The 12943-nt window shown below is 40.5% G+C and overlaps 1 protein-coding gene across 1 annotated transcript in view; it reads right to left on the bottom strand.

Moving 5' to 3' along the window:
• Positions 1–4494: 4494 nt before the first annotated feature.
• The window catches only part of LOC115280555 (cytochrome b5 type B), a 32854-nt gene continuing 24405 nt past the window's right edge, over positions 4495–12943 (bottom strand). Inside the window, exons 4-5 of the mRNA XM_029925532.1 lie at positions 11920–11948; positions 4495–8254 (exon numbers count right to left, since the gene is read on the bottom strand). Of these exons, the coding sequence (XP_029781392.1) occupies positions 8164–8254; positions 11920–11948 (120 nt within the window). The 3' untranslated portion in view covers positions 4495–8163. The remainder of the gene's footprint in view (positions 8255–11919; positions 11949–12943) is intronic.

Genomic DNA, 12943 nt, shown 5'->3' on the forward strand with positions numbered 1-12943 from the left:
CTAAGGGATGCAGAAGACCCTTCAGAAGGCAGGTGGTCCATTACCAAGAGACTCGAACACACACACTCAGTGTGTGGTTACAGTGTCTGCCTTGGGGAACTGCTTCCCTTGTGATCCCCCTCTGGGTCAAACCTGCGTTTCCGTGCCCTTGATGGGACTCAAAGTAGACACTGTGATATTATCTAGCTGGCTGTATTCTCACTTCTAGGAATTAATTCTGTTAGGCGTTTGGACTGGAAACTAATGTAGCCACTCTGATTCCTATTGATTTTTGGATTTCCAGTCCTAGTTCCTCCTGAGGTCCAGCTATGCTTCCATCAAACACTCATAACTGATTCATAACAAGTAAGTTCCCTTCTACCTATGTTAGCTTAAATAGGTTTCTCTATCTTATTCTATGGAAAAAATGTGTATCTTTTTCTTTAATGAAGAATATTTCTTCTTTCCAAAGATACTCAGACTTAGCACAGAATAAAAAGTGAGTTTCTGCCCAAGAAAGCCTGGGTACACATGGAGAGGCAGAATCTTTACAAAGACATCACTACCAAGGCAGGCAAGTCAGATAAATTACAGAGGTCACAGCGATCAGTGAAGGGGTCTCAGAAATCAAATTTGGGGGTACCTGGCTCGTTCAGTGAGTGAAGCATGCAACTCTTTGATCTTGAGGTTGTGAGTTTGGGCCCCACATTGGGTAGAGAGATTACTTAAAAATAAAATCTTACAAAACAAAACAAACAGATTTGAACTAGCTTAAGACAAAAAGCAAATTTACGGACCCATACACAAAAGGTCCAGAGGTAGAATTTAGCCTTAAATGAAGATCAACAAAGACATTCAAAGAGAACTGCACTAGTTTACATGGATGGTTTAAATAATAAATCAGCTTTATTTCTTCCAAATGTTTTCTAGGACAGACTAAATGGTACATTTTGTATCTATCTATCTATCTATCTATCTATCTATCTATCTATCTATCTATCTATCAACCAGGTGTGCATGCATGCATGCGAAGAGGAAAAAGAAACAGAGAGAGAATCCCAAGCAGGTCCCATGCTCAGCGTGGAGCTCAATGCAGGCCTTGATTCCACAACCCTGGGATCATGACTTGAGCTGAAATCAAGGACTGAACACTCCGGCCACCTGGGTGGCTTAGTCAGTTAAGCGTCTGACTTTGGCTCAGGTCATGATCTCACAGTTTGGGAGATCGAGCCCCGCATCAGGCTCTGGGCTGACAACTAAGAGCCTGGAACCTGCTTCGGGTTCTGGGTCCCCCCCTTCTCTCTGTGCCCCTCCCCTGCTCGTGCTCTGTCTCTCTCTCTCACACACAAAAATAAACATACATTTAAAAAAAAAAAAAAAACATTCAACCCACTGAGTCATCCAGGCGCCCCAGTGCCACAATACTTGAAAATGAAGAGAAGCATAGCTGAAGTGTTATCTTGTAATTTACCAGTGACACAAAAGGCAAAGTAGTTCAACGCGGGCCAGGGCAGGGGTTAGGATAAGAGCTCAGGAAAAATTCAAAAAAAACTTTTAAGGGATTCAGGGAAGAAGGAGGTCAGCTCGAGAGTCCTGGAAAGTCAGCTTCCTGTGCCATTCAGCGGGGAGCTTCCCCCATTTCTCTATTTGTTCATCATGATCAGACATCCTGGGTAGTTAAATCAGTGGGCAGATTCATGAGAAGCTTCATTGTTACTCCGGACACCACCCTGATGTTCTGTAGGGAGATGGGGAAACTAGAAAGTCAAAATCCCAAAAGTAAGTTTCTCTGAGGAAAAGCGAAATTCAAGCACCTGGGTTTTTTATGTTTTTCTTTTCTCTTTCTGGGTCCATGTGGCGCTAAAGTTAACACCAACATGGGGCACCTGGATGACTCTCAGTTGGAAGAATGTGTGACTCCTGATCTCAGGGTTGTGGGTTTGAGCCCCATGTGGGGTGTAGAAAATACTTAAATAAAACTTTAAAACAAAAAAAAGAAATAAAGTTAACCTCAATGTTTCAGTGACAGAGAGTAGGACCAGAAGCAAACGAGGAGGAAAGCAAACGAGGAAACCACCCTGCAGCTGGCGCTGATGAATAAAAAGTGCCGCGTCACGCTCGTAACAAACAGCCATTTGTTATTTGCGCTATGTTGTGCCTCTTTCGATCACACTTCAGCTTGAATCATCTTTTTAGGATGTAACAATCTCAAAGACTGGAAATGACCATGTCCAAATCTTATGGTGCATGGCACAGGGTCCAGGATTTCCACTTCTCAGATGTCCACATGATTTGTAGAGATAAGAAGAGGCTAAGTTTTAGCCAACCAGTTACCAATCACGTCTCACTTAAAAACTATAAATTTACGTATGATTTTCCAGGTTAAGTCTGATCAAGGGTCATAGACTGGGTGATGGGACAGGTGAAGTCACGTAAGAGCTGCTCAACTGTGCCACCTAAAGATTTCATCAATAGCCCTTGACTTTCTTTCCTTTATAGGCTGCCTTTGATCAAACTTGTTTCTGGGGCGCCTGGGCGGCTCAGTCAGTGAAGCGTCCACCCTCAGCTCGGTCAGCTGCGGCTCGTCAGTCTGAGCCCCAGGCTCTGTGCCGTCAGCCTGTCAGCACGGAGCCCGGTCAGGATCCTCTGTCCTCCTCTCTCCCTGCCCGTCCCCTGCTTACGTGGGCTCTCTCTCAAAAAATAAATAAAATATCAAAACAAATTTTAAAACATTTTTTCTAGTAACATAGTAAAATTCTAAATTCTCATTTACTGCTTTCAAGAAGCTGTTTTACAAGGGTTATGAGAATCATTTTAAGTAAGTTTTTTCCACTGAAGCAACAGGATTCTTTTCAACAACCAAGATTTTTCAAGAACTCCTAAGACGATGGCCATTTTTTAGTAATCTACTAATTCAGAAAATTATTGATCGCATTTCATTGAGCACACAGAGAAACATCTGTATATAAAGACTAGCAGTACATACGCCAAGCACATTATTCATTTTGGAACAGCTGAAGCTGAATTTTTAAGGACATGGAAAGTTTAGGGTTGTGTGGCCTCAGGCGAGTCGAGTCACTGGTAAAAACTCGGCATCCCCATCTACTGTGTAAGGACACTTACTGGAAGGGGAAGGATCAGAAATGCCACCAAAGGTACTGCAGGGCACACAGTAGATTGAAGATAAACGATAAATAGAATTACAGCTTTATCCTCATGTTTCATCTGACAGCAACTCGAGTCTTTCCGGATGCTTGATAAAAGAAAGTTTGTTTGTTCGTTTAATTTTTTATGTCATTCATTCATTCATTTATTCATTCATTTATTTTGAGAGACAGAGTGCAAGCAGGGGAGGGTCAGAGAGAGAGGAAGATCCAGAATCCAAAGACAGGCTCCAGGCTCTGAGCTGTCAGCACAGAGCCTAATGAGAGGCTCGAACCCACGAACTGTGAGATCATGACCTGAGCTGAAGTCGGATGCTTAACCGACTGAGCCCCCCAGGCGCCCCTAAAAGAAAGTTTTTTAGGACGCCTGGCTGGTGCAGTCAGTGGCACATGCATCTCTTGTTCTCAGGCTTGTGAGTTCAAACCCCATGTTGGGTGTAGAGATTACTTAAAAAAAAAATCTTAAAGAAAAAGAATTAAGTTTGTTGAGTGCTAGGAGTATTCCTTTAAATACACGGTACAGGGATCTATTAAGCTAATTAATAATTAGGTTACCAACAACACCTACAATTACCAACAGTTTAGTGGGCTTGTGGGTATTTCGTACCTTAGATTTACCTAATTGGAATCACAATCTCCTACTTCAGGTTGTCAGGAATCACCCAGGCCTTGTCGAGTACCTGCCGATCCTCAGCAACAAGAAGACCGCAGTCATGTGAGTTATTAGGACTGGAGATTCAACATTACATTCAAACACTGAGAATAAGAATGGGACTAACCTTTGCTGTTAGTAAGTCATGTGACAGTGAAATAACCAAGCCCTAACGAGTGAGGTCTCATCAGTGGCGCTACAAGGCTATCGGTATGCTTTAAAGGTAATTATAAAAACGGTTTATTTCCCTTGTTTAATTAACACAGTTACTAGAACTTCAATCTCACTGTTTAATTTTCCCCAACAGTTTAGCTATTTCCAAGAAAAACAATCATTTGAAGACTGGCATTGCAGATAACAAAATATTATTACCTTGTACTGGCTTCTCTTTACCAGATGGTTTCAGTAAAAACAGAATTCCCAACTGGTCTACCTGGCCGCCACTTCATATCCACTAACACAGCACAAGTCTTCATTCTTGCCTCTCAGGATTATCAACTGAGCAACTCGCTTCAAAGAAAGAGCAGCAGAAAGAATCCCGAGAAACCACAAAACTCCCCATCAAGTTACAATAAATACAATTATTTGCATAGATACAGGTGACGTTTATGCTTCTCAAATTCTTTTCTTCCAGAACACCTCAGGATTACAGAGCCAACACTTCTGCTTTAAAAAAAAATTAATAACTGTAGTCAGGGCAAGAAAAGGAAAACAGTGTCTTTATTGTGTGTAGTTCTAACAAACATTCACTGTGTGCACATTCCAGCAGAAAGAGACAAAGATCTTTGTTCAAAATATGCTGAAATAAAATAGGTAAACAAACTCCATTATTGAATACACAAAAAGAATGTTAGTATTACTCGTTCACAGTAGAGGGTGAAGTAAAAAGAAAGGAAGTTAAAGAATCATCTTTTACCCAACTAGCACATGTAGGATATAGGTAAAGGAAAAGAACAGCTCCTAAGATTCATGAGTAAGATGCTAGACATTGGGTAGGTAACTCGGGTTCCTGGAACCTCCGTCTGAAGTCACCCCCAGAAATTCTAAACCAGGCCCTTTCAGAGAATAACAGTCAAATGCGAACTAAACTCCCCATTCGTTTTGTGGTATTTGGCAACAGAATGAGATGGCTTAAAAACAAACAAACAAAAAAAAAAAAACCCCAAAAAAACAAAACAAAACAAAGAAGCCAAACCAATCCCCCCCAAGAAAAAAATAACAAAAGCCCACCCCAATCTCTTGTTGAGACAAGACACGTCTAATCCACTTCTCCCAGGGAAGGAAGTAATGAACGTTAATGTCCTGCGTTTCAATCTCCTAAAATGGACTCTAACCAGAAAATGCTGAGCTGTGAAGCCTGAGACACCATAATGATACGCCCGGCCCAGAGAACACTTCTCTTTGCTCCACGCCGGAACTAAATGAGTCTAAACTCAATGACGCTCTTATCTCACAATGTGTGCATTTCTGACAACTGCTGAAAGAATTTACAGGCTCAAATTGTAGGTTCCCATGGATTTTTGTTTCTGCTTCAGGGGTCGCATAAGAACTAAACACTATAAATTTTGTCCCCACCACTTTCTTGTCCTTACAAATGTGGGGTCATTTAGAAACCAGAACTGATTCCTGAGGGACAGGGACTAGGAAATTTTGGAGGCCTGGCACTGACATCCCTATTTTGGTGGCACACGTCTTCCCTCCTCTCCTTTCGTGACCTCCAGTCATTGTGTGTCTTCCCTGGGAATAAACAACCCAGCACCCAGAGACCAGCTCTAGGGGGCACGCTCGGCCGACAGGGACGGGCTCCACTAGCTCTCCAGAGGGATTTGCACGGCCTACCAATGTGGAGACTGTTTCAAGAGTTTAATAAGTCTACCTCTGAAAACAAGGCCTTTTTGATGGGTTTGCCTAATACACTGCATTATTCTATTGTTTAGAAAAACCTCTGCAAACTCCCACACTAGCTCAACCTTTCGCCTGTTGATGTAGGCAGCAGAGTAACAGTAAATGGACCCAAAAGTGGTTTTTATAATACAAAGTGACATCACATTAGCAGTAGATCAAAAGAAGCCCTGGGTGTTGGACAGATTTCATGGATGGTGGAGACAAGTCTGAAAATCTTTTCCTCTGGCTCTGAGTAAAAACAAGTCCAGATATAAACACAAAAAGACAACCAATATGAACCAGAAAAACACACTTTTTGTGTTGGTGTTCACCCTAAAAATATCCAAAATAAACCACCAATTTTACTTAAGACTGTCACTCTTTAACATTTCTTATAAGCCAGATGTTTTTCATTTAATTTTGGAGACTGCCAACACACTCTTGATTCCAGTTATCTGCTGGCTTAGTGTCAGCCTAAATGTTCCCCTTTCAGTTCCTCAATACTCCGTTGTTCTTTATTTCTACCCCAATGTGGCCCATGTAATCGTGCAGCTTGATTATTAAAGCAAGTAGATACCAATTCATATTCAAGGCAACCCTTCCATACGCCTTCAAACAGGAGGAGCACCAACAGTCACACCACTCCTGTTCCGGAACAACCAAAGGTTCTTTTTAATAAATTGTCTAAAAGTGGCATCTTATACAAAGCTTTCTAAAGGTAAGTTTGACTATTCCCATATCCCTGACGTATAAGTCTCTCAAAAATCCCCTGAAATTTCTCCATAATATCATATCCAAGTGTGCAAATACAAGGTCAATATTATTTTGATGAATTCTGAATACACTCAACTGCAGGAAAAGGTTAAGCCTTTCCTAGTTTTGTAGTGGACAGACACTGCTCTTTCCTTTCCGTGGCCAGCTGTAAGCGGGGAGGAGACAGTGGTGTTCATGGTCCTTCTAGAACCAAGCTGCTCCCTGCTACATAGGACAATGGCTCAGAAGCAGACTGGTAATCCTTAAAAACGGGCGAGAAAAATCACCACAGACAGTTGTTGGCAGAAAACAGCCAGTGTACTGTGTCCTCAGGTGTTTCCATGGGGGGAAAAAAGTTAAGTCAAATAAGCCAGAGAAATTCCTGAACCAAGAAGAAACACTAACAGAATTCTAAATAATGACCTACTCTTCAATTAAACACTCATCCAAGGGATAAAACTACTAGCTGGTTTTGTTTTCTTTTTTTCCTCAGTGGAAAAACAATAAAACCACAAATTAGAGCCATGAAGGTAAAAAATAGAAAACATTGTTTTGTCATGATCCCCCCCCTTCGAATGCCACTGAACTATGGAAGTTGTGTTACTGGGGCCAACAAACAGAAGATCAAATACTGGATCTTTGAGCAAGTTGGACTCTCTCACTTTTGTAAAACAGGAAATGAAAAAATTGGCTATGCAATACATTTAAAAGCAGCAAAATCCCTGGTGAAGTTCAATAGCTATAATTACAATTTTGTATTTTACCAATAAAAGATGGTTGGTTGGTTGGTTGGGGGGAAAAGGGAAAAAGGATGGCTAGAAACTGGTGCCAAACCAAAGTAAAGAATGAAGTCTTTGGAAAAAAATAAAGTGAAGTCTTTGGTGCTTTTCCTAAACTCCTGTCCTAAAGTAGTGTTTTCAGTATTTTTCAAAACAAAGAGGACTACAAATTCACCCTATCACTCCAATTCATCTCTCCCCTCCCCTCTTTCTCTCCACTCCCAAGAAATACAACAGAAGCACAGTTCTGTCCAGCACCACTCGGCGGACCTGGGCGGGGGAGGGGTGAGGAAAGGGGAAGGGCGAGGCGAGAGTTACCTGCTCCACAGCTCAGGAGGGAGGACAGGATGTCATGGTCCTTCCCAGTTTTAATAAATACAAACAAGGAGCGAGAGCATTTGGCAGTTGTGTTTTATGCCATGGGTGTGCAACTTTACTTCGTAAGTTAAATCCCTTATGATAAATAACAGAATTCAGTCAGAGCTAAAAAAAAAAAACAACCCATATATATACATATGTGTATACATATTTACTTCAAAGAAAAATGGAAAAAGAAAAGCTTCAAAACCAGAGTGTGCTGCCCTGTTAGGAATGTCTAGTGTGCATGTAAAACACTGGAAATCAGGCGTTTTTACCAAAGAACAATGTCACAAGGACATCCAGATTGTAATTATAAAACCAAGTCTGGAAATGCAAAGGGGGCTGGTGGAAGCCAGTGGAGAGAAGGCCCCTGGCAGACACACAGGACAACGAGCAGGTGCTTTGGGAGTAAGGCTCTGGGAGATGAAGGACACAGGCCCCAGGTCTGGGGTGGATGTCTAGCCAACCATTGGGGTTCCAAAGGGGAAGCACACACCCGGCAGGATTCGAGAAGAGGGCATCGCTTGACCTCCAAACAAGTCTCTAGCTTGCACTCCGGACGGATATGCTCTCCGACTTCCACGCCATCTCCTCAGGAGGATTTGCTTTCCGACACGTAGTAACGATACAGGAAACCTAAGACAACAGCGCCTATGATGGGCAAAATCCAGTATGACCAGCAACTAGAAGTGAGGGGAAAGCAATGAAGTCATGAACACCTGATACCAAATATTTGCTATCTTACAACATACACATTTTAATATTTTCATGAGCAAACAATTTCATTTTACTTTGGGAAGTTTAACTTCTTTTCTTCCACGATTTTATTTAAATTCTAGTTAGCTAACATATGGCGTAATACCAGTTTCAGGAGTAGAATTTAGTGATTTATCACTAACATAAAACACCCGGTGCTCATCACAAGAAGTGCCCTTCTTAATCCCCATCACCCATTCAGACCATCCCCCAACCCACCGCCCTCCATCAGCCGATAGTTTGTTCTTTATCATTATCATTAAAGTTTCTTATGGTTTGCTTCTTTGCTTTTACCTTATTTAATTTTTCCTTCCAAATAAAAATTTACATTGGCATGACAATATTAAATGACTTTTAAAAGATAAAAACTGGGGCATGTGGGTGGCTCAGTCGGTTGAATGTCTGACTTCAGCTCAAGTCATGATCTCACAGTTCATGAGTTCAAGCCCCACGTCGGGGTCTGTGCTGACAGCTAGCTCAGAGCCTGGAGCCTGCTTCGGATTCTGTGTCTCCCTCTCTCTCTGACCCTCCCCTGCTCCAGCTGTCTCTCTCAAAAATAAATAATAAAAAAAAATTTTTTAAGTTAAAAAAAAGATAAAAACCGAATGTGTAGTATGATACTAAAAATATATACCCCTATACATGCCTCTACATACGTTTTTACAAAGACACATAGCAGTTATTTCTTGGTTGCGAGATTAGGGATGGCTTAAATTTTTCTTCTCTGGGGGCACCTAAATAGCCCAGTCAGCTAAGCATCAGACCCCTGATGGTCTCCCAGTTCGTTATTTTGAGCCCTACATCAGGCTGAATGCTGACAGTGCAGAACCTACTTGGGATTTTCCTTCTCTCTCCCTCTCTGCCCCTCCTCTGCTCACGCTCTCTCTCTCTCTCTCAAAATAAATAAAAACCTAAAAAACCTTCTTTGTATTTTGCTTTTCACATATTCTACAATTAACACTTTTAAACAGGAAAAAAGCCACCATTATATATATAACTATAAATTTAGGAATCATACCATCTACTACAACTATTGGCAAAGTTCTATTCATCTCATCTGTACTTTCTACATTTAATCCTGATGACAGCCTTATGAAATAGATACTATTATTCCTGTTGTATACGTAGGAAATAACAAGCTCACGAAGCGAAGTTAGTGATGGATTCCTGATTCCAATCAATGCCCTTAATCTCTAGTTAAGTGTGGACACTAATACAGATACACACCAACACCGAACATACTAAACGCTTAAATAAATGACAGAAGCCCCGTAAAAGACTCTCCTTAGGAATCTCAGGACAGTCATCACTCTTCTTAAAATAATTCTTCTCTAATACAGCTTATTGGCACTCTTAGTTTTAAGGTGTAATTCTTCCACAATCCAAGTGACCTGCATGCCCCTCTACTAAGCCATAGGCAGCCTTGGTATTAAAAGGTTTTTAAGTCAATAAAACCAGCTGAGGTTCAATAATAAAACTGCTTCTCCTTGCCTAAACATGCCTGGAGCTTTGTACATTTCAGTACGGCAAAAAGCTGCTCCAGAGAAGTTTAGAATGTCAGCCAGTAGCTTTGCACAAAAAAAGAAAAGCGAGTAAGTCGGCATGTACAACACTTTATGGCACATGGGAACTCTGAGGTTGTGTCCCCATAAAGGTAATCAATTCAGTTATCTTGGAGAACAACCACAAGAGACAAAAAAGTTTCAAAATAGGGTCCTTGAGAAAACACTGAAGAGACATTCTACCATACAAAAGACAGAATGGTTGACCACCAATCCCCATATAATCCTTTGTAACACTTCGCTGTCACTGGCACAGAAACGGAGGAAATGGATTTAAGCTGAACCCAAAGTGTTCAACAGTAACATCATAGCCGTAGGACAAAACTCCTCTTTTGGAGACTTGTTCAGGTTATTGCATGCAGTTGTGACTCACTCGTTTTTATTACTTTGTAGTATGCCACTTTATAATATACCAGAATGGATTCATTCACTTTATTAAGGCATGGTTATATGGGTTACTTCCAGTATACTACTATCTTAAATAATGAATGCCCTTATGAACAGTCTAGTATGTGTTTCCTGATATACTTGTGCACACATTTCCCTCAAGTATATCCCTATATATGGAATTACTAGGTCAAAAGCTATTCATATTGTCATATTTACTAGATAATACCAAATTCTTTTCCAAAGTGACTCTACCCACTTCCACTCCCCTAAGGGGGTCTAAGAATTGGTGATCCACTTCCTCAACAAATTGAATTCTCAACTTTTGCCAATCTGGTAGCTGTGAAATATACCTTATGATTTTACTTTGTATCTGATAACAAATGAAATTAAACCTTTCTTTTTTCCATGTGCCTCTACTTGTTTCCTCTTCTGTAAGGTGCTTGTGTAAGCCGTTTTCTCATATTCTACTACATGATTTTTTTATTGATTTGTAGGAATTCCTTATGTATTCTACACAATAATTCTTAATAAGTATTGTGTGTAGCCCAAGTCTGTTCCAAGTTTATGGCTTGTTTTCAAATTCTTTACAGAAGGTAGCTGGGTGAGCATAAGACCTTAATATTAAAGAAGCTAAATTTACTAAGTTTCCTTTAAGCTTAAATTTTTAACATTTTTTTGTCCATCACCTCAAATAAAAAAGAGGCAATACTTTTATGGGGGTAAAAAACACATTTTCTCTCTCTCTCTATCTGAAATGCTTTAAGTGGGAGCTCAGAAAGATGAAACAGATCTATATAATCTCTATAAATATTTTTTTACAAGCCAAGGATTCCAGAGTCATTTCAAGTGCATTTAAGGGATCGCAAATGCATACCTTTCAGAAATCATACTGTTATATTACTTAAGTGACCGCAAGGGATATTCCTAAGTAAACCTTTGAAAGAAACCAAATTCCTGAATACTCATGCAATACATCCTTTTTTTTCTTGTATAAAATGCAATAATAGCACCCACCTTACAGAGCGGTTGTGGGGCTTAAATGTGATTAAGTGCTAAGTGGCAGTTGCAGAGCTGGGCTGAGCGGCACAGGCCGTTGGCTTGTCTTAACAGCAGTTACTTGTCCTTGCATATTGGCCTCTCACAGAATGTGATCCCAGTTTATGTCACAACATGATTTAAAAATTACTCAAGGCACAAACTTTTGAGTTTAATATTGCTAATGATGGGTGCCGGGATAGCTCAGTTGGTTAAGCTAATGGTAAGGAACTACTGAATTTGCGGTAATTTGGGCCAAAAAAATAAGGGAGTGGAAATACCAAAAAAACTGTACTCTTTTTCTTAATGGAACACGGTTAACATGTGCTTGAAATAGAGGAGCACGACGTCATGTTAGTTTCGGACGCACAATGCAGTGACCCCACAGGCTTAGACTTACTTCCACGACGCTCACCAGCGTGGCTGTCACCTCTTACCACACGAGGCGTTCACAACACGTCTGCAGTCTATTCCCTGTGCTGCATGTGCCTTTAATTCCCCAGTCAAACTGTACTCTTAAGTTATCTTATACTTCTTTTTTTATGGAAGAACCTCTGGTCAGACATTATGTTGAGCATAAGGAAGTCCACTAAATGTATACTAACCTTCTGCATGTGGAATCTTTCGAAGAGTCCTGAAGAAGACACATATTCAAAAATTTCAAACAAAAAGAAAGATTAATAAAGTATGCAAATCTTGACGATCCATATACAGAACTTTCATGCAATTTGACATTTACAAACTTAATGCGATGGGAGCTCCAAGAATTCAATTTCTGGTAACACACTGGTACTCCCTAGTGAAGAACAACTAATGAAAGCATAGAGAAATGGCCTAAACTTTTTTAGATGTTTAAAAAAAAAACTGATATTAACTATACAGAAAGGGACTAATTGCAGTCACAATGATATGCCTAGTTCAGTTGGGCTTGCCACTGGCAGTAGCTAAGATCACATTTTCTGAACACAGTTTTAAAAAAATACAAACTCTTGTGACAAATAGGTCAACTGTGAAATGCTCTAGAGCATGCTGATGATTGCTCTGTGGCTTACAGAAATGAACTGGTTTACTCTATGAAGTCATAATAATTATGACTACAGAGCTTAGGGCTTATTCAACAACGAAATGGGAAGAATGGAATTAAGGGGGTGGAAATACCAAAATAACTTTAAAAACAAAATTTTGGCAATAAAAAGTAAGGAAGTGCTGATACATGCTTCAACATGAATAAACCTAGAAAACATTATATGCTAAGTGAAAGAAGCTGGATATAAAATACAACATACTGAGCGAGGATGTAGAGAGACGGGCACCCTCCTACACTGCTAGTGGGAATGTAAACTGGTGCAGCCGCTCTGGAAAACAGTGTGGAGGTTCCTCAAAAAACTATCGATAGAACTCCCCTATGACCCAGCAATAGCACTGCTGGGGATTTACCCACAGGATACAGAAGTGCTGATGCATAGGGGCACATGTACCCCAATGTTCATAGCTGCACTGTCAACAATAGCCAGATCATGGAAAGACCCTAAATGTCCATCACCTGATGAATGGATCAAGAAGATGTGGTATATATACACAATGGAGTATTACATGGCAGTGAGAAAGAATGAAACATGGCCATTTGTA

This window comes from Suricata suricatta, chromosome 16 (genome assembly GCF_006229205.1).
Source record: "Suricata suricatta isolate VVHF042 chromosome 16, meerkat_22Aug2017_6uvM2_HiC, whole genome shotgun sequence".
Classification (NCBI taxonomy): domain Eukaryota; kingdom Metazoa; phylum Chordata; class Mammalia; order Carnivora; family Herpestidae; genus Suricata; species Suricata suricatta.